The 20,504-nt window shown below is 61.5% G+C and overlaps 2 protein-coding genes across 9 annotated transcripts; both read left to right on the forward strand.

Annotated features, from left to right (window-relative positions):
* Positions 1 to 6,820: 6,820 nt before the first annotated feature.
* Positions 6,821 to 13,334, forward strand: PNPLA2 (patatin like phospholipase domain containing 2). Its single transcript, XM_024255426.3, has 10 exons — positions 6,821 to 6,968; positions 7,621 to 7,952; positions 9,675 to 9,907; positions 10,003 to 10,068; positions 10,453 to 10,662; positions 11,586 to 11,646; positions 11,823 to 11,984; positions 12,114 to 12,246; positions 12,430 to 12,552; positions 12,639 to 13,334. The coding sequence occupies exons 2-10, from the start codon at positions 7,766 to 7,768 to the stop codon at positions 12,931 to 12,933; spliced, it is 1,470 nt and encodes a 489-aa protein (XP_024111194.2). The 5' UTR covers positions 6,821 to 6,968; positions 7,621 to 7,765; the 3' UTR covers positions 12,934 to 13,334.
* Positions 13,335 to 16,020: 2,686 nt separating this feature from the next.
* Positions 16,021 to 20,162, forward strand: CRACR2B (calcium release activated channel regulator 2B). 8 transcript variants are annotated; one of them, XM_024255429.3, is made up of 9 exons: positions 16,022 to 16,952; positions 17,032 to 17,143; positions 17,541 to 17,721; positions 18,167 to 18,313; positions 18,431 to 18,518; positions 18,797 to 18,889; positions 19,042 to 19,238; positions 19,400 to 19,471; positions 19,712 to 20,162. In XM_024255429.3, exons 1-9 carry the CDS (start codon positions 16,788 to 16,790, stop codon positions 19,884 to 19,886), a joined length of 1,230 nt encoding a protein of 409 aa, XP_024111197.2. In that variant the 5' UTR covers positions 16,022 to 16,787; the 3' UTR covers positions 19,887 to 20,162. The 8 variants fall into 8 exon arrangements, with proteins under 8 accessions (XP_054380054.1, XP_054380055.1, XP_054380056.1 ...); XM_054524084.2 differs by having other exon boundaries at positions 19,042 to 19,208; XM_054524083.2 differs by having other exon boundaries at positions 16,024 to 16,952; positions 19,042 to 19,274.
* The last annotated feature ends 342 nt before the right edge of the window (positions 20,163 to 20,504 follow it).

Raw genomic sequence — 20,504 nt, forward strand, 5'->3', positions numbered from 1 at the left:
CAGCCTAGGCAAATAGCAAGACCCCATCTCTAAAAAACAACCTAACAAGGCGTGGTATGCACCTGTAGTCCCAACTATAAGAAGTTGAGATGGAAGGATCACTTGCCCAGGATGTTGAAGTTAACAGTGGGCTATGATAGTGCCACTGCACTCCAGCCTGAGCAGCAGAAACCCTGTCTTGGAAAAAAAAAAAGGACAGTAGAGAAGCTGATATATCAAATGAAGTTTGGGTAATCAGGGTTGTCTTTGGGGTGGCTTGGTGCCTGGCCTTGCAAGGACAGGATTGGTAGCCCCTGGGCTCTACAAATGGATGCAGGAAGTGAGCCCAGCTTGGGGGTGGCGGACGCCCCTGGGTTTCCCTGCAGGGGTCATGGCTCCGCCATAATGCCTTGAGCAGCTTGGGTAATCACTCCTCAGGCTTGTTTTTCTGCTGATCACAGCCCACCCCTGCCTTACTGGGCAGATATGCTCAGGGCTTGTGGGCAGTGACCACAGGGCCATGTGCTCACTGAACTAGGTCCTTTGGGGATGGGCCTGCCCTCCCCCGACAGGCTCTGTCCTGGAATACAGGGCTAAGGACAGAGGCCATCACCCTCCCCTCCCAGCCTCTCTGCCCTCCTGGCCCTACTCTGAATGCAGTCTCCCAGGCCTCAGGGTCTTTGTCCGCCATTGTAGACACCCAGAAGATGGTCTGCCACTCTCACCCTAGGCTTGGGGTCAGCAACCCACCAACTGGCTTTGGTGTGGGGAGCACCTGCTGTGTGACCACCTTAGTTCTGGGAGGATAAATAGGAGGCTATAGCACAGAAGGCAGTTGGGGTGGCTGGGGGAGGCCTCCCTCAGCTGGGAAGGCAAAACCTGGAAGAAGGCAGAGTCCCTGGAGGAGAAGGAATGTGGATTGTCGGGGGAGCCAGGGAGCCACAGAAGGTACTGAGATGGAGGGGGACCCAAGATGCTTTTTTATTTATTTATTTTTTTTCTTTTTGAGATGGACTTTTGCTCTTGTTACCCAGGCTGGAGTGCAGTGGCACAGTCTCCGCTCACTGCAACCTGTGCCTCTCTGGTTCAAGTGATTCTCCTGCCTCAGCCTCCTGAGTAACTGGGATTACAGGTGCCTGCCACCAGTCCCAGCTAATTTTTTGTATTTTTAGAAAAGATGGGGTTTCACCATGTTGGCCAGGCTGGTCTGGAACTCCTGACCTCAGGTGATTCGCCCCCCTCGGCCTCCCAGAGTGCTGGGATTACAGGCGTGAGCCACTGCGCCTAGCCTTATTATTATTTTTTTTTCCTTTTTCTTTCTTTTCTTTTTTTTTTTTTTGAGACGGAGTCTCGCTCTGACGCCTAGGCTGGAGTGCAATGGCGCGATCTCGACTCACTGCAAGCTCCGCCTCCCAGGTTCACGCCATTCTCCTGCCTCAGCCTCCAGAGTAGCTGGGACTACAGGCGTCCGCCACCACACCCACCTAATTTTTTGTTTTTGTTTTGTTTTTTTTTTTTTAGCAGAGACGGGGTTTCACCGTGTTAGCCAGGATGGTCTCGATCTCCTGACCTCGTGATCTGCCTGCCTCAGCCTCCCAAAGTGCTGGGATTACAGGCGTGAGCCACTGCGCCCGGCTACCTTATTTTTTATTTTTTTTCAGACGTGATCTCACTGTCGCCCAGGCTGGCGTGCAGTGGCATGATCTCGGCTCACTGCAACCTCCACCTCCCAGGTTCAAGTAATTCTTCCACCTCAACCTCCAGAGTAGCTGGGACTACAGGCACCTGCCACCACGCCCGGCTAATTTTTGTCTTTTTAGTAGAGATGGGCTTTCACCCTGTTGGCCAGGCTGACCTCGAACTCCTGACCTCAGGTGATCCACGCATCTCAGCCTCCCAAAGTGTTGGGATTACAGGCGTGAGCCACCATGTCCGGCCCCAAAATGCTTTTAAAACATTCCAGCAGGGTGCGGTGGCCCACTCCTGTATTCCTAGCACTTTGGGAGGCCAAAGCAGGTGGATCGGCTAAGGTCAGGGGTTCGAGACCAGCATGGCCAAGCCACGTCTCTATTAAAAATACAAAAATTAGGGCTGGGCGCAGTGGCTCACACCTGTAATCCCGGCACTTTGGGAGGCCAAGGTGGGTGGATCACAAGGTCAGGAGATCAAGACCATCTGGGCTAACACAGTGAAACCCTGTCTCTACTAAAAATACTAAAAAATTAGCCGGGCGTTGTGGCAAGCACTTGTAGACCCAGCTACTCGGGAGGCTGAGGCAGGAGAATGGCGTGAACCCGGGAGGTGGAGCTTGCAGTGAGCTGAGATCCCACCACTGCATCCAGCCTGGGTGACAGAGCAAGACTCCATCTCAAAAAAAAAAAAAAAAATTAGTGGGGCGTGGTGGTGGGCTCCTGTAATTCCAGCTGCTCAGGAGGCTGAGGCAGGAGAATCATTTGAACCCAGGAGGTGGAGGTTTCAGTGAGCCGAGGTTGCACCACTGCACTCCAGCCTGGGTAACAAAAGCAAAACTCTTATCTTAAAAAAAAAAAAATTTTCCCCACAGATTATGACATATTTTCCAGAGATATCATATTTTCTTGATCTGTTTTCCCATAGATGAACACTTAAGTTGACCCCATATTTTGGCTATCATTAATATGCTGCAATAAATATGGGGGTGCAGTTGTCCCTGGGAAGGGTCATTTTTTTATTTGTTATTTATTTATTTATTTTTTGAGATGGAGTCTTGCTCTGTCACCCAGGCTGGAGTGCAGTGGTACCATCTCAGCTCACCGCAAGCTCCACCTCCCGGGTTCCCACCATTCACCTGCCTCAGCCTCCCAAGTAGCTGGGACTACAGGCACCCGCCACCACGCCCGGCTAATTTTTTGTATTTTTTTTTTTAGTGGAGATGGGGTTTCACCGTGTTAGCCAGGATGGTCTCAATCTCCTGACCTCGTGATCCGCCCACCTCGGCCTCCCAAAGTGCTGGGATTTCAGGAGTTATTTATTTTTTGAGACAGAGTTTCGCTCTTGTCGCCCAGGCTGGAGTGCAGTGGCACGATCTCGGCTCACTGCAACCTCTGCATCCCAGGTTCAAGCAATTCTCATGCCTCAGCTTCTTGAGCAGCTGGAATTACAGGCACGCGCCTCCACACCTGGCTAATTTCTGTATTTTTAGTAGAGATGGGGTTTCATGATGTTGCCTAGGTTGGTCTCAAACTCCTGACCTCAAATGATCCTCCTGCCTCGGCCTCTCAAAGTGCTGGGATTACAGGCGTGAGCCACTGTGCCTGGCCTACATGTATATTTTGTTTTATTTTGTATTTTATCTTATATTTTGAGTCGGAGTCTCACTGTGTTGCCCAGGTTGGAGTGCAGTGGCAGGATCTCGGCTCATGGCAGCCTTGACCTCCCAGCCTCAAGTGATCTTCCCACCTCAGCCTTCAGAGTAGCTGGGACTACTGGTGTGCGCCACCAACGCAGCTGATTTTTGTATCTTTTTGTAGAGATGGGGTTTTACCACGTTGGCCAGGCTGGTCTCAGACTCTTGGCTCAGGCAACCCACCCGCTTTGGCCTCCCAAAGTGCTGGGATTACAGGTGTGAGCCACCATGCCCGGCCTTAATAATATTTTTAAAAAGACCTTTTTGGATGCCCGTAAAAGCGGAGATTAGGGTGGGAGTAAAGCCAGGTGAGGAGCGGAGGAGGCTGGAACCTGGGTAGTAGGGGTCGGGCAGCAGATGGAGGAGGAAGCAAAGAGAAATGACCCTAGCAGGGTACAGCTGAGGAGTGCAGGGAGCAGTGCTCACTACAACGGGGCAGGGGTGAGACGGGGGCTGGGGATGGCCCAGGCTCAGGGAGCAGTGCTCACTACAACGGGGCAGGGGTGAGACGGGGGCTGGGGATGGCCCAGGCTCAGGGAGCAGTGCTCACTACAACGGGGCAGGGGTGAGGCGGGAGCTGGGGATGGCACAGGCTCAGGGGAGGGGCCCACAGCAGGAGTGGACCTAGGCTTCAGGGTGCAGACCTCACAATTCCAGCCTTGGACCCTGAAGGGAGGGGGCCTGTGTCGCCTGGAGTTCACCATGATAGGGGGACGTCACACCATCTGGGTTTCTCATTGAGCTGCCCCTTGGAGCTTGTCCTGATGGTGGGGTGCTCTCAGCCCCTGCCAGGATTCTGGGAAGGACCGCCCAGTCCCTGGCTTCTGAGCCTCCCAGGGGCCTGGAGGGAGGAATATGTACCCAAAACAGCCTGACCCAGCTGTGGAAATGGGAGCAGAGGTCTCCCTGCACTGGGGCAGCACCATCCATAAGGCGACAGTCCCTCAGATGGCGCTAAGGCCCAAACCCTGGCCTTTCCCTTGGAGCAGGTCGAGGGAAGGACCCTAAGTCCCTGGCTTCTCCATCAGTGATTGCCCTGACAAGCCCCCAGACTTCCATCCCTACTTCACCGCACCCTGAACCCTGCTGTCTCCAGCAGCATCGCTGGAATCCAGTCACAGAGGGCTCCTGACACCTCAGGAGCGGACCTGGCTCTGCCCTCCATACCCGGGCCCTCCCTCCCCAATCCCATGGTGCATTTGCTGCAGCGCACCGCCATCCAAAGATTTGGAAGAGGCCCCACGTGCACAGAACAGAAGAGTCTTTTTTGAGACAGGGTCTCACTCTGTCACCCAGGCTGACGTGCAGTGGCGCAATTATGGCTCACCCCCACCCAGCCCAGACTCAGTCCATCCTCCAACCTCAGCCTCCTGAGTCGCTGAGACTATAGGTGCGCGCACCACACCTGGCTTAGTTTTTATTTATTTGTTTGTTTATTTTACTTTTTATTTTAAAAATGTTTTTATTATTTTATTTTATTTATTTATTGTTTTCGAGACAGAGTCTTGCTCTGTCGCCCAGGCTGGAGCACAGTGGCGCGATCTCGGCTCACTGCAAGCTCCACCTCCCAGGTTCACACCATTCTCCTGCCTCAGCCTCCCAAGTAGCTGGGACTACAGTTGCCCGCCACCACACACCCAGCTAATTTTTTTGTATTTTTAGTAGAGATGGGGTTTCACCGTATTAGCCAGGATGGTCTCGATCTCCTGACCTTGTGATCCACCCGCCTTGGCCTCCCAAAGTGCTGGGATTACAAGCGTGAGCCACCGCACCCGGCATTTTTATTTTTTATTTATTATTATTTTTGAGACAGAGTTTCACTCTGTCGCCCAGGCTGGAGTGCAGTGCCGCGATCTGGGCTCACTGCAAGCTCCACCTCCCGAGTTCACACCATTCTCCTGTCTCAGCCTCCCGAGTAGTTGGGATTACAGGCACCCACCACCACGCCCGGCTATTTTTTTTGTATTTTCAGTAGAGACAGGGTTTCACCATGTTAGCCAGGATGGTCTCGATCTCCTGACCTCGTGATCCACTCACCTCAGCCTCTCAAAGTGCTGGGATTACAGGTGTGAGCCACTGTGCCTGGCCTATTTTTAAATTTTTTGTAGGGATGGAATCAAGCTATGTTGCCTAGGCGGGTCTCAAACTTCTGGACTCAAGCAATCCCCCCACCTCGGCCTCCCAGAGTGCTGGGATTATAGGTGTGAGCCACTGCGCCCAGCCTAGAAGGAGTTGCTTTAAGTCAAGTATGGTCACGTCCTCCCTGCTTGACCATCTCCCATGGCTGGGGTTCAGTTACTCTCTCCCCTTACTCCCCGACAACCTTTGCCTGTCTTGGTCGGCTGCCTGGGGGGCCTACAGCCCTGTCTGCTCATTTACCCTTCAAAATTCAACTCAGCATCACTTCCCACAGGGAAGCCCTCCAGAACCCTTGAGGTGCCCCACACGTGGTTACCTACTTCCTCCCACTCATTTTTTTTTTTCTTTTTTTTTTTTTTTTGAGAAGTCGTGCTCTGTCACCTGGCCAGGCTGGAGGGCAGTGGCACAATCTCAGTTCACTGCAACCTCTGCCTCCCCGGGTTCAAGCGATTCTCCTGCCTCAGCCTCCCGGGTAGCTAGGACTACATGCGTGCGCTAGCACACCTGGCAAATTTTTGTATTTTCAGTAGAGACAGGGTTTTGCCATGTTGGCCTGGCTGGTCTCGAACTCCTGACCTCAGGTGATCTGCCCTCCTCGGCCTCCCAAAGTGCTGGGATTACAGGCATGGGCCACTGTGCCCAGCCTCTTTTTAGGACGGAGCCTCACTCTGCTGCCCAGGTTGGAGTGCAGTGGTGCGATCTCAGCTCACTGCAACCTCCGCCTCCCAGGTTCAAGTGATTCTCCTGCCTCAGCCTCCCGAGTAGCTGGGATTACAGGCGTGTGCCACCCTGACCGGCTAATTTTTGTATTTTTAGTAGAAACAGCGTTTCACCAGCCAGGCGGTCTCAAACTCCCGACTTTCCGTGATCCGCCCGTCTCGGCCTCCCCAAGTGCTGGGATTACAGGTGTGAGCTTCCACACCCGGCCTCCTCTCATTTTGAGCTTATGTAAATGCCTACCGGCCCCCAGTAGGGCTGGGGCAGGGTTGACTTTCCACTGCTGTCTGGGATGGCTGGGAGCAAAGAGGCTGAGGACTGGGCAGCATCCCCCTAGATGGCCCCATCCTGGGAAGGCCCTGTTCTGGCTTCCCTAACTCAGCTTGGGTTGGGGGCAGCCCCAAGCCCCATCCCAGACCCTCTGCAGCCCTGGAAACAGCTAGGTCCAGAGATGACCTCAGCCTGGGGAGCCAGTATTCCTGGGGAGACAGAATCTCATTGCCTCCCACCCCAACGTAAGAGAGCCTCTCGTTTGCGGGTGGGGTGAGGTTCAGGGAGGGATCCTGGATCTACTCCAAGCCCGGCTTGCTCCACTGACCAGGAGAGAAATGCGGAAAAGGGGTGAAAGGGTGACATCACCCAGGATTGCTCCACCTCCGGGGCAATTATCGGGGGCGGGGCGGCCCCAGTCAGACGCAGGCAGCCCCAAAGCCTGAACAGGCAGGGCCGGACCCAGGTACAGACCCAGGTAAGAAGCCAAGGTCCGGAAGGGTCGCGGGCGCGGGGCAGGGCTGAAGCCCCACGTCAGGGAGCGTGGGTCTGCGGAGCTGGGGTCCCCCACGAAGAGTTTGCGGAACTCGCATCCGGCCTTGGCCTTGGATGTTTATGGGTCCGTCTCTGGGTGAGCCAGGCCTTGGATGTTTATGGGTCCGTCTCTGGGTAAGCCAGTGGGTCCCGGGGCTCCCGAGGCCTGTGCGGCTTTCAGGTCTGGGGGTGCTGCCGGTGCGCCTCTGTCCAGGGACCAGCTCCTCTGTCCCGGGTGGGTGTGGGAGGCGGACCCGGTGGGGAGGGGCGGTGGCTGCCCTGAAACCAGAGCTCCCTCTCGCGGGTACCCAGGTCTGTGTGAGGCTTCCGGCCCCCAGTTTTGGGCCTGCGCCCAGCCCACCCCGCACCCCTAGGCGTGTGCCCCCGGCCGTGCCCAGCAGGGGCGGAGGGAGGGAGGAGGTGTCTCCGGGCAGCAGCGGGGGGCGGGGCTCCAGGGCAGGGGGCCGGGTCAAGGACGGGGGCGGGGCCCGAGGGCGCGGCCGTTCCCCGCGCGCCCCGATTGGTCTTCGTGTGCCGGCCCCGCCCCCGCCGTGAGTGCCACACTTAAAAGCACCGCCTCCGCGCCGCCCGCGTAGCTTCTTCGCCTCCGCCAGCGGAGACCCCGAGCTAGAGCCGCAGCGGGACCCGCCCGGCCCCCGGCTCCAGCGAGCGAGCGGCGAGCCCGCGGCGCACAGAGGCCCGGCCGCCCACGGAGCCCGGAGCCCGGCGGCCGCCGCCGCGATGTTTCCCCGGGAGAAGACGTGGAACATCTCGTTCGCGGGCTGCGGCTTCCTCGGCGTCTACTACGTCGGCGTGGCCTCCTGCCTCCGCGAGCACGCGCCCTTCCTGGTGGCCAACGCCACGCACATCTACGGCGCCTCGGCCGGGGCGCTCACGGCCACGGCGCTGGTCACCGGGGTCTGCCTGGGTGAGCGGGGCCGGGGGCGGCAGGCGGGGGGCTGGCGGGAAGGCCGTGCGGGGCCGGGGGATGGTCTCGGTGAGCGGAGGGGCCCCGCGGCGAGTCGGTGGGTACTGTGGGGAGGGTTCCTGTCCGCGCCTGGGGAACCCGGCGAGGATCCAATCCGGGTCGCTGGCCTGGGGGCGGGGCCTGGTTTGTTTTGCTCCGAGGGTGCCCGGGGCCCGCCTCTCGCGAGCAAAGGTTTGGGGGCGGGCAGGTGCAGCAAAAGCTGCTTAATTGGACAGAAAAAGTAACTCGTGGGCGGGACCGTGAGAATCCGAGGAGGGACCTAAGTCACCCCGTGGTCCTGGATATTACACCCGGTGCCAGCGGTCGGTCACAGTGTCCTGGGCCTCCGCAGTTGCAGGCTGCTATCAGGGGGCCTGGCATGGGGGTGGCCTCTGAGAGGCGTCTGGGAACCATGACCTGGTCCTTTCCAAGGGCCCGGAGGAGGAGCCCCGCTGAGGTCAGGGCTGGGCGCGAAGGGGCTCTCCTGCCCTCTCTTTGCACACGGTGCCCTGTGGCCTGGCTCCCCGCTGCGGCCCACCGCGTTTGCACACTTCATGGGTGAGGGTGCTTCCGGGTTCTGGTGCCTGTGGTCAGGAGTGGATAGGTCTCTGTGTGCTGGGCTGGCCTCGGCTCGCACCATCGGCTGCCATGAGGGAGTGATGTTTACAGCACACGACTTCAGGAGCCTGTGAGGACACCCAAGATGACAGGGGTACCCTGCTCAGCAGGAGCCTGTCCGGGCCTCACCCCTGCCCTCTTCCTCTGAACTTTGTCCTGGGAGGGAGGGGGCTGGACCACAGAAGTGAACCCCTCAGGTCCCAATAACTAGAGCTATTATTGGGAACAGCCCCCTCCAGCCCCCTCCCTCTCATGGAGGCCTTCAGACAAGTGCCTCAGTCGGCCCCCTGGCTTCAAGACACATCAAGGTCCCTGCTACCCGAGCCAAGGACACTTCTCCCACAGTGGTTCCCCACCCTGCTCCCAGCAAGACTCCTTGTCACGGGTGGTCTTGCATAGCTGGAGCCCATAGTGCAGCAGGTGCTGGCTGAGGAGCCCCTGGCTCCACACTGCCCCACTCCTGACCAGGGTGATGCACTGGAGGAGGGCTTGGACCTCAGCTCCTCCCCCAACGCTCCCGACCACTTCCAGGGACTATCCCCAAGCTGGCCAGCACCCCGGGGCCCCAAGAGGAGTGTTTGGGGTGCTTCCTCTTGGCTGCAGTGGGAAACAGGTGTGCCTTCCTAGGAACTGGGCCCTGACTACTTCCAGCCCAACACTCCCAGGCCTGTGAACTGTGACCTGTGTGCCGGGATGGGTTTTGTGGGTCTGCCCCATCCCCCCACTGCTGGATCTGGCCAAGTGGGTGAAGGCTAAGGCCAGTCAGAGTTGAGTCTCTGCCTTGTCCCCTCTCCTGGGCTAGATGCCACACCAGGCCCAGTGACTCATAGGGCAGGCAGTTGGGAAATACCAGGCAGAGGGCAGGTCCTGGTCTCAGCTGGCCAGCCTCTGCTGTCTGCCATCCCAGGGGAGGTGGCCAAAGTCCCAACTGTGAGCCAGGCCCCATATTCACTGGGCCTCCTCCAGGGTCTGTATGCCATGGAACCCTGGACATGGGGCTATGAAGGAAGGTGGGTGTTGGTAAGCCCAGGAGCACGGGCCCCTAACCTTGGCCCTGTGCCCCAGGTGAGGCTGGTGCCAAGTTCATTGAGGTATCTAAAGAGGCCCGGAAGCGGTTCCTGGGCCCCCTGCACCCCTCCTTCAACCTGGTAAAGATCATCCGCAGTTTCCTGCTGAAGGTCCTGCCTGCTGATAGCCATGAGCATGCCAGTGGGCGCCTGGGCATCTCCCTGACCCGCGTGTCGGACGGCGAGAATGTCATTATATCCCACTTCAACTCCAAGGACGAGCTCATCCAGGTGGGGCCTGGTGGAGCCATGCTGGGGGGGGCGGGGGGGCAGTGGGAACCTCAAGGCCTCTGCTCACTCTCTCCCACTCTGTCCCTGCCCTGAAGGCCAACGTCTGCAGCGGTTTCATCCCCGTGTACTGTGGGCTCATCCCTCCCTCCCTCCAGGGGGTGGTGAGTATCTCTAGCCCTGGACACCGTCCGTGGGGTGGGCTGTGTGATGAGGGACAGAGGAGGAGGCCACCTAGAGCCATCCTTCAGGCCCTTGCTCTGCCACCGCCTGTTACCCCACTTCTCCTGTGTTACTCAAGAAACAGCTGTGGCGACGCACGCTTCCTGCCCCCCCATCCCTTCCTCCGTCCCTGCCCTCCCCCGTCTACCATCTGCTTAGTGCCCAGGCTGGCCCACAGCCAGTGCCCAGTGGGTAAAATGCTCAAATGAAATAGCCACTGAATGGGGCCCTCGGTGGCCGGGTGGGGTGGCTGGGGGGGGGCGGTGGGGGTGGCCAGTGCAGCCACAGGCCCTCACGTACAGTCCTGTCTGTGTGTCCCGTGGAAGCGCTACGTGGATGGTGGCATTTCAGACAACCTGCCACTCTATGAGCTTAAGAACACCATCACAGTGTCCCCCTTCTCGGGCGAGAGTGACATCTGTCCGCAGGACAGCTCCACCAACATCCACGAGCTGCGGGTCACCAACACCAGCATCCAGTTCAACCTGCGCAACCTCTACCGCCTCTCTAAGGCCCTCTTCCCGCCGGAGCCCCTGGTGAGCTCTGCTCCGGGGACTGTGGCCTTCCCAGCCATTCCTCACTGGGCACCAAGGGAGAACACTGATCCTTTGACTTCTGAGTGCCCAGGGTAGGGTGGGAGCCTCTTCTGAGGGCTGGGGAAAGCACACAGCCTCTCTAGGGGCAGATGGCCCATCCAACCTCTCTGTCTAGCTGCTCTGTCCGGGCTCCCTGTCCAGCCCCTCTGTCTGGCATCCCTGTCCAGTCTCTTTTTTTTTTTTTGAGATGGAGTCTCGCTCTGTTGCCAAGGCTGGAGTGCAGTGGCAGGATCTCAGCTCACTGCAACCTCTGCCTCCCAGGTTCAAGCTATTCTCCTGCCTCAGCCTCCCCAGTAGCTGGGATTGGTGCCTGCCACCACGTCTGGCTACTTTTTGTATTTTTAGTAAAGAAATAGGGTTTCCCCATGTTGGCCAGGCTGCCCTCACTATTTTATTTTTATTTTTTTTTTGAGACGAAGTCTCACACTGTCGCCCAGGCTGGAGTGCAGTGGCTGGATCTACGCTCACTGCAAGCTCCACCTCCCGGGTTCCTGCCATTCTCCTGCCTCAGCCTGGGACTACAGGCTGGGACTACAGGCACCCGCCACCACACCCCGCTAATTTTTTGTATTTTTAGTAGAGACGGGGTTTCACCGTGTTAGCCAGGATGGTCTTGATCTCCTGACCTCGTCATCCGCTTGCCTCCGCCTCCCAAAGTGCTGGGATTACAGGCGTAAACCACTGCGCCCGGCTTTCTGTCCAACCTCCCTGTCCAGCCTTGATCTTGTTCTGGATCTAGGATAGGTTTTGGGGTTGGGGGCTGCGGGTGGTGAAAGGAGGTGGCTGATGGGGGCGCCAGGGATTCCAGGGGCAGAACGGGCATCCCTGGCTCCCTCCGCTCCATTTAACCCTCCTCACTGCAGGTGCTGCGAGAGATGTGCAAGCAGGGGTACCGGGATGGCCTGCGCTTCCTGCAGCGGAACGGTGCGCGGACCCGGGCGGGAGAGGGCGGGGTGGGCTTGGCTCTGCTGCCCCCGCTTCCTGCGGCGGAACGATGCGCGGACCCGGGCGGGAGAGGGAGGGGTGAGCTCGGCTCTGCTACCCCTTGCGGGCCGCGGCCGCGCTGATGAACTGGGAATCCCTTCTCTCCCCCACCCCAGGCCTCTTGAACCGGCCCAACCCCTTGCTGGCGTTGCCCCCCTCCCGCCCCCAAGGCCCAGAGGACGAGGACGAGGCAGTGGAGAGCGCCCAAGCGGAGGATTACTCGCAGCTGCCCGGAGAAGATCACATCCTGGAGCACCTGCCCGCCCGGCTCAATGAGGGTGCGCACCTCGGGACGGGAGGGGAGGAGGGAAAGAGAGAGAGGAGAGGACGATGAGCGGGGGAGGGAAGCCGAGCGGGTCCTGGGCTCCGCTGCCTCCACTGGCCGCCGACCTCTCGCCCACCCGCAGCCCTGCTGGAGGCCTGCGTGGAGCCCACGGACCTGCTGACCACCCTCTCCAACATGCTGCCCGTGCGTCTGGCCACGGCCATGATGGTGCCCTACACGCTGCCGCTGGAGAGCGCTCTGTCCTTCACCATCCGGTGTGAGGGCCAGGGGGTTGGGAGAGGGGCCCTGGGGACGGACTTTGGGATCATCCGCGAGTGACGGTCACCAGGGAAGGTGGGGTGGGGTGAGCAGTGCCAAGTCCGGGCACAGACAGGGCCCGGCGGGTGGGCATGTGGGTCTGGCCAAGCCCCTGAACGCGCCGCTCGCCCTGTCCCCAGCTTGCTGGAGTGGCTGCCCGACGTTCCCGAGGACATCCGGTGGATGAAGGAGCAGACGGGCAGCATCTGCCAGTACCTGGTGATGCGCGCCAAGAGGAAGCTGGGCAGGCACCTGCCCTCTAGGTGAGCCGCCGACCGCGCGTCCACCCGGGGCCCGCGGTGCTAGTGCCGGGAGCTGAAGCCCTCCCTGCCGCGTCCCTGCCCCGCAGGCTGCCGGAGCAGGTGGAGCTGCGCCGCGTCCAGTCGCTGCCGTCCGTGCCGCTGTCCTGCGCCGCCTACAGCGAGGCACTGCCCGGCTGGATGCGCAACAACCTCTCGCTGGGGGAGGCGCTGGCGAAGTGGGAGGAGTGCCAGCGCCAGCTGCTGCTCGGCCTCTTCTGCACCAACGTGGCCTTCCCGCCCGAAGCTCTGCGCATGCGCGCCCCCGCCGACTGCGCCCCCGCCGACCCCGCCCCCGCGGACCCAGCGTCCCCGCAGCACCCGCCGGGCCTGCCCCCTTGCTGAGCACCCCTGCTCCCGAGGCCAGGCCCGTGATCGGGGCCCTGGGGCTGCGAGACCCCGACCCTCTCGAGGAACCCTGCCTGAGACGCCTCCATTACCACTGCGCAGTGAGATGAGGAGACTCACAGTTGCCAAGAGGGGCCTTTGCCGTGGGCACCCTCGCCAGCCACTCACCAGCTGCACTGAGAGGGGAGGTTTCCACACCCCTCCCCTGGGCCGCTGAGGCCCCGCGCACCTGTGCCTTGATCTTCCCTCCCCTGTGCTGCCCGAGCACCTCCCCCGCCCCTTTACTCCCGAGAACTTTGCAGCTGCCCTTCCCTCCCCATTTTTCATGCCCTGCTGAAATAGGTGTGTGAAGAATTATTTATTTTTGCCAAAGCACATGTAATAAATGCTGCAGCCCAGCCTCTGCCCACTTCGCGTGTATGTGACTGCCCGCTTACTTGGCAGTGAGAGCCTGGTGGCCGGGGTCTGGCCCTACCTTGGCTGACCGGCGTCTCCACAGTTGCAGGCCGGGTCTCCCAGCGTCGCTCTCCTGGGCCTGGCATTTGGAACCTGCCAGGCTGGCCTGGGAACACCCCCCTACAGGCACATGTGAACGTGCTGCATTCCTGCCGACCCCCGTCTAGGACGCATCCACACGCCCCCCAATTTTGCCGGGCAGCCTTCTGGCTGACCCTTGGCCTCAGCCTTCTGAGGGCCAATGGAAATATTTGGGACCAAGATTCTTGGTAAATAAAAACGAAAATGTTTGCAAAAGGTGTCACCTGCCCCTCCCCCCACACAGTGACACAGCGGGGTGTGTGACTGTTTTCGGGCCTGGACAGCTGTGGGGACTGAGGTTCCTGAAACCGAGCACAGGGGACCTGGGAAGGCTGGGCCCCTGCTCCACTTGGGCGTTTGGCCCAAATTTCTCTGTCCGCCCCACCCTCACAAGCCTCTCTGGCCTGGTGCACGTACCTTCTTGTTCCTCTGCCCAGCCTCCTGCCAGTACACAGGGCAGAGCTGGGATACGGAGGCAGGTGAGGTCCTAGCTGAAGGGGATTCAGCCCTGTGCTGGGGAAGTGGTTTCCTGAGAGCATCCTCTGCATGGCCGGGAGGCCATGAGGGGAGGCGGCCAGCCCTCCTTGGTAACTAAAAAGGCCCTATGGCCTGAGGGTGCTGGAGCAGAGCCCTGGGCCTGGCTGGCTGTCCAGAGCTCTTAGTCCTGCCAGAGCCAGCCCCCACCTGCTCCTCCCAGAAGGCGTGGGGTGGCTGTGGTGGCAGCCCCCTGCCAACAATAACGGTTGGTTCTGGGATCTGGGACTGGGCGAGCCGGCCAGGCAGGTCCCTGGTGCACCTGTGCCAGAGGCCACCCCCCTTGGTCTCAAGGTCCTGTCCTATAAGCCCAGCCTTTTGTGGTTCAGCGGGGTCGCCAGCTGGATCCCAGGCCCCTTCCTTGAAAAGCAGAGGCCTTGTACCCCCCAGGGTTGCTGGGTGGGACAGTGATTCCAGCCCTTCAGGTGGGTGCAGGGGCCAGGCTGGGGCTGGGGCTGGCTGGGGCTGGGGAGGGCTCCTCGGTCTGGGGTGGAATTTTCTCCCCCCGCAGGAGGGTTTCACTCGGGCCTCAAGCAGCTCCTCCTTGCAGTCCTCCCCCAAGGGGGAGCCCCAGTCAGGGCTGGGCCCCAGAAGGAGAGCCTGGAGGAGCAGCTGAGGTGGGACCTGCCTGTGTCCCCAGCTCGTTCACCTGTACATGTACACTGAATACTGCTAAGTTAAACATTTTCTAGCGTTACACGTTCGTTTTGTTTTGAGATGGAGTTTCGTTCTTGTCGCCCAGGCTGGAGTGCAGTGGCACAATCTCAGCTCACTGCAAACTCTGCCTCCCGAGTTCAAGTGATTCTCCTGGCTCAGCCTCCCAAAGTGCTGGGATTACAGGCGCCCACCACCACACCTGGCTAATTTTTTGTATTTTTAGTAGAGACGGGGGTTTCGCCATGTTGGGCAGGCTGGTCTTGAACTCCTGACCTCAGGTGATCTGCCCGTCTCAGCCTCCCAAAGTGCTGGGATTACAGGCGCCCGGCCTACATGTTTATTGTTTAAAAACTGGGAAAGTATAGAGAAGAAAGTAAAGGCTCCCCACCCCTAGAGATAACCACTGAAAGTATTTGGTCTGTTTCCTGCCCGGCTTTTTCCTACACACACTTTTTGGCGCCTTAAGTCGGGCTCCCCTCCGGAGACGAGCGGCCCCTCCCAGGCGCTGGTGTCTGCGCCCGCCCCCCGCAGCCTTGTCCCTGCTCCGAGGGGTCTCTGGGTCTCCGGGGCATATCGTTGCTCCACTGCTCGCTCGAGCCTCCAGGGATCGGGCCGCCGGGGCAGCGTAGAGAGGCGGGGACGGGCGACAGCGGCGCAGAGTGGCTCCTCCCGGGGTCGGCCCAAGCGGAGGTCTCGGTGCCTGCGAAGCGGCAGGGGTCGCTCCGGGCCCGGTGCCCCCTACGCCCCGTCCGGGTCCCAGCTGGGGCGGGGCGCGCCTAGCGTTTCCGGGAGGAGCGGCCCGGGCGCGCGGCAGGTGCGGCGGCGCAGCTCGCAGGTAGGCGACCGCTGGTCCCGCCGCTGAGGCCCCTCCACTGCCCCCCGCCCAGCACCCGCCGCCGGCACCCCCTCCGGGCCGCCGTGGCCCGCGCCAAACCTGAGTGTCTCGGTCGGGAACTCCGGTGACCCCCTCGGGGCGCGAGGCGGCAGGGGTAAGGGCGGGCTTGTCCCCCAGAGTTTCGGGGAGCACAGGAGGCCGGCCAGCCCCACCCCGCCACCTCCCTGGGGCCCTGCCGCCGCGCGGCTTCCGGCTGGGGTGGACCTCCGGTCTAGCCGGCGAGCCGGAGGGCAGGCGAGGCGACAACGTGGCCTGGAGGCAATGGCCCTGGCCTCTCGTGTCCCCTTCTCTCACCTGCCCAGACTTGCCCTCTTTGGAGGTCGCCCGGGCTAAGGAACATAGAAGGACGCTGGGCGGAGAGTGAGGGGAGAGGAGGATCCCAGCTCCCCGGTGGGGGAGGGCGGGTGTTGGTGGGGAGCAGCTTTGGGAAATCCGGGATCAGGACAGTGTGTGAAGGACAGGTGGCTCTGGTTAGGGGGCGGGGCGTCCCTGCAAGGAAGTGGGAAGGGAGGCCTCAGGGAGTTCTGAAACGGGGAAGAGCCTTAGTGTTGTGGGGCAGGGGTGTTAGGTCTCGAATCTGAAAGTGTTCCTGAGTGGGGCATCAGAGGCACAGGGCTCCGCAGGCTGGGACCTTGCCCCTGCACTCTGTGGGCTCAGTTGTGGGGAGGGAGGGGCCCGTGGGCAAGAGGGACAAGTTTGCCCTGCCTGCCAGCTGTCATGAGGCTGGGCCACACAGGCCCAGGCCAGGGGCTAAGGACTTGGTCAGGACTGGCTGAGCCCTCACTTGGGATCAGATCTCCAGTTGCAGAGTGTGAGGGGCTCCTCCCTCACTGACTCCAAGCCTGCACCTCTCAACTTTAAGGATCCCACCTTCTTTATCACCAGGTCTTCTCCACTGGCCCGAGATTGCCATCACCTCCAGCTCCTCCTCTCCTGAAGTTGGCAGCCCCTCCTGGGTTCCAGCCTCCTGAGATGCCAGACCCACTAGGGCAGTATCCACAGGCCCTGAGCCTACATCACCCACCCCAGTGACACCCCAAGCCTGCATTTTCCACCCCCAGCCCCCTGGCCCCACCTTGCCTTCCGCCCACATTCCCACCTGCTGCAGGGAGGGCCATCGGCTGAGCCTTCAGACACACTTGCACCCCATCCGCTCCCCTCCTGAATTTCTTCTGACCCTCCCTTGGCTTCACAGCACCTGAAGGCCAGGCTGAAGCCCCCTGCTCTCATGGCCAGCTCTGGAAAGCCTGGGGCTGATGAGGCCCAGGAGGAGGAGGTGGAACTCGAGGGGGGCTCTGCAGAGCCGCAGGCTGCAATGCTGGAGCAGGCTGAGGAGCTGTTTCTGCTGTGTGACAAGGAAGCTAAGGGTTTCATCACCAGGCACGACCTGCAGGTGAGTCCCCCGCCCCGAGAGAATGCTTCGGCCCTGGGCTGACCTCAGCGGCTCATCTCTGCTCTCCTTCCCTGACCAGGGTCTCCAGAGCGACCTGCCCCTCACGCCAGAGCAGCTGGAGGCTGTGTTTGAAAGTCTGGACCAGGCTCACACTGGCTTCCTCACCGCCCGGGAGTTCTGCCTGGGCCTGGGTGAGCCTGAGACCTGCCTATCCCCCACTGCCCAGAGCTGGAGGCCTGATCAGGAGGCCTGGCACGTGTGGTGCCCTGAGGGCTGCCGGTGCCTCTCGTCCTCCTCCCTCCAGGGCTCGTGCTTTAGTCTGCACGCACTCGCGCTTGGGGGCTCCCAGCTGCGGTGGAGTGTGGGGAGCTGACCTTCCTGCCCCGCAGCTCCTCTCCTGTGCTAAGCTCCGGTGGGGCTGGGAGCCGGCCTGTCACCTCTTGTTTCCAGGCCAATAGGACCAGAATAAGGAAGAAAAACAGGAAACTGGGCCCTGAGAGAGTGCAGGATACTTGTTGGGAGGGTGAACGGGGACGCAGCTATGGTGGCGACCCAGAGCCCTGGTAATCGCTCGCTCCATGCCCGCAGGGATGTTTGTGGGAGTGGAGTCGGCCCAGGGAGCGAACCCCTGCAGGATTCCCGAGGAGACCTTTGAGTCGGGCGGGCTCGACGTGCAGGGCACGGGGGGCTCTCTGGATGAGGAGGAGGAAGAGGAGGAGCGATTCCACACTGTGCTGGAGCAGCTGGGGGTGGCCCCGGTCCTGGGCGAGTGAGTCGGCGCTGGCCCCGCTCCCACTGCCCCCTCTGCTCTTTCTCTGCCTGCATGCTGTCTGCCCTTGTCACCCGAGTGCTGGTTCTGCACAGGGTCTCTAGGCCGGGTCAGGCCCAGCCTAGCGTCAGCTGCGATTCCCTGGGAGGGACCCGGCATGATTTCCCGCAGAATTTGCATTTCATGAGGCAGCAGCCAGGGCTGTAGGAAGGAGGGGCAGCGCAGGGCGCGGGGCCACATACCGGCACTGCCCAGGGTACACACACCTCATCGACCACGCACGCCGGGCAGGGGCGAAAGCGCTCACGGGAGGGATGCCCCGCACGCAGCAAGTGCTCCTGTCCTGGCCAGGGGCGAAGGAGTCTCCTAAGGGTTTGCTGTTGGCGGAGGGAAGCCTGCTTCCCGCCTCTGCCAGCTCCAGCCTCAGTTCCCGCCCGCCCTCCAGGCAGCGGGCTGTGAGGACGCTCTGGGCCAGGCTGCAGCGCGAGCGCCCAGAGCTGCTGAGCTCTTTCGAGGATGTTCTGATACGCGCGTCGGCCTGCCTGGAGGAGGCGGCCCGGGAGCGCGACGGCCTGGAGCAGGCGCTGCGGAGGTGAGGGCCGGGGTGGGGTCTGGGGGCCAGTGGAGGGCCTCAGGGCAGCAGCAGAGGCGGTGCTAGGGGGCTGTAGCGCTGGCAAGTTCTCATCCGGGGTCGCCCGGTCCCCCGAAGGCGCGAGAGCGAGCACGAGAGGGAGGTGCGCGCTCTGTACGAGGAGACGGAGCAGCTTCGGGAGCTGAGCCGGCGCCCGCCGAGTCAGGTGGGCCTCGGGCCCCGCCCCTCCCGCCAGGTCCAATCCCACCTCGCTGGCCTCCCTGGCTCCGCCTTCTCTGAATTAGCCCCTCCCTGACGGCCCCACCTCCGCGGGTCCAGGCTGCCCTCAGCCCCAGTAGACCCCACTGGGTCTATCACCCCCGCCCGGTCTTCTCCACCCGACCCCGCTCCGCCCTGGCCCACTGGCAGCCCCTGGCCCTCCATGTACCTCTTTTGCCTGGCCGAGCGGCCGACGGAGGCTCAGTGGTCCTCCGTGCGTCCCAGAACTTCGCCCGCGGGGAGCAGAGAAGCCGCCTGGAGCTGGAGCTGCAGAGCCGCGAGCAGGACCTGGAACGCGCGGGCCTGCGGCAGCGGGAGGTGAGCGCCCGGCCCCTGCCCTGTCCCCACGGTCACCCGTGCACTCTCCTCCTGTGCCTTAGCGTCCCCGGGTTGTCGGGAGCCTGGGGCACGCGCAGCAGCCCAGGGAAGAGGGGGCATTCCTCGCAGGTCTCCATCCTTCCACCCTCCAGTTAGAACAGCAGCTGCACGCCCGGGCTGCGGAGCACCTGGAGGCGCAGGCCCAGAACTCCCAGCTGTGGCGGGCGCACGAGGCGCTGCGAACGCAGCTGGAGGGGGCGCAGGAGCAGATCCGCAGGCTGGAGAGCGAAGCGCGAGGCCGCCAGGAGCAAACCCAACGGTGCCCGGGGACGGGGCTGGGCGGCTCCCGGTGCGTGTCCCGAGGGCGGGGCCGACGGGCGCTCAGGTCTGGGCCACTTTCATCCCCATCTCAAGTCCCAGGCCCGCCCCGTGGGAGGGAGGGTGTTCTAGGGGGTCCTGGGGCTCCCCAAGGAGCCTTCCTGCAGCCAGGTCACCACCTCCCACCCACAGAGACGTGGTCGCCGTCTCCAGGAACATGCAGAAAGAGAAAGTCAGCCTGCTACGGCAACTGGAGCTGCTCAGGTACGGTCAGGCTCAGGCCCGAGAGGGAAGGGGCTCAGCTGAGCTTGGGGGCTCCAAGCTCCCCAACATTCTTGGCTGCCGCTCTACTCCACTGGAAGTCCTTCCTTACGTCTGCCTTTCACCCCTCACGCTGCAGCCCCAGCCAGCCACCACTCTTCGCTCTGAGGGGAGTCAGAGCTCGCCTCCCCCCAACCTTGAGCTCCCTCAGACCCTCTCAGTGTCGGACTCCTCCTTCCCTAGGGAGCTGAATACACGGCTGCGGGATGACAGGGACGCCTGCGAGGCCAGGCGGGAGGGCAGCAGCTGCAGGAAGGCTCTGACAACAGCCCGCCTGCCTGGGCCCACCTGCTGCTGCTGCTGTTGCTGGGCTCGGCCCCCCAGACGCTGCTCTGGCCACCTTCCCAGTGCCCGGTGACCAGCCCCGAGTGACTCACGGACCATGAGCTAGAAGCTGCCCTTGCAGGAGGCTTGTCATGGGTGGGGGGTGCCCACTCAGGATGCAGGCTCTCCCCAGGGGGCCCCAGGCTAGCCTGACTGAAGACATGAAGGACCTAGCCTAGGAGTGGCCAGGGTCCCGGGAGTGGCCAGGGTCCCGTGTGCCCTCTGCCAGTCTTCGCTCTGTCCCCATTCAATCAACCCCATCTCAGTTCAGCAGAAAAACCCCCTCCTCAAATAAAACCCACTGACCGCACTGCGTCCTCCTGGGCCTTCCGTGTGTCTGAGAGCCACAGCCTGTGTGTGCCCTGTGCACGCGTGCTGTGTGGGTGAATACAGGGAGCGCGGGCCTGCGGCGATGGGGCTGAGGTCCTGCGTGTCCTCTTGTGTCCCTGGTCATGCCCCAAACTCACAGTACCCATCAAGGCTGGAGCCCCACAGGGCCCTCGCCAGTGTGTGGATCAGGGCTCCCAACTGTCTCGCCAGGGAGGCAGGGCAGGTTCCCGGCCTCAGTCGGCCACCCCCTCCCATGCTGGTCCTCCCCTGTGGCTGTGATGAATGAGCTTGGTGGGTGGGGAGCCCCCTCCTTCCTCACTCC

The sequence above is a fragment of the Pongo abelii genome, chromosome 9 (assembly GCF_028885655.2).
Source record: "Pongo abelii isolate AG06213 chromosome 9, NHGRI_mPonAbe1-v2.0_pri, whole genome shotgun sequence".
In the NCBI taxonomy this organism is placed as follows: Eukaryota; Metazoa; Chordata; class Mammalia; order Primates; family Hominidae; genus Pongo; species Pongo abelii.

Bases quoted from the DNA above. Each gene is read 5' to 3' on its own strand.
- CRACR2B (XM_054524079.1), top strand. From the start codon at position 16,788: ATGGCCAGCTCTGGAAAGCCTGGGGCTGATGAGGCCCAGGAGGAGGAG. The intron at 16,953-17,031 runs GTGAGTCCCCCG...TTCCCTGACCAG, and splicing joins TCACCAGGCACGACCTGCAG to GGTCTCCAGAGCGACCTGCC. The intron at 17,722-18,166 runs GTGAGTCGGCGC...CCCGCCCTCCAG, and splicing joins GTGGCCCCGGTCCTGGGCGA to GCAGCGGGCTGTGAGGACGC.
- PNPLA2 (XM_024255426.3), top strand. From the start codon at position 7,766: ATGTTTCCCCGGGAGAAGACGTGGAACATCTCGTTCGCGGGCTGCGGC. The intron at 11,647-11,822 runs GTGCGCGGACCC...CCCCCACCCCAG, and splicing joins GCGCTTCCTGCAGCGGAACG to GCCTCTTGAACCGGCCCAAC. The intron at 12,247-12,429 runs GTGTGAGGGCCA...CCCTGTCCCCAG, and splicing joins GCTCTGTCCTTCACCATCCG to CTTGCTGGAGTGGCTGCCCG.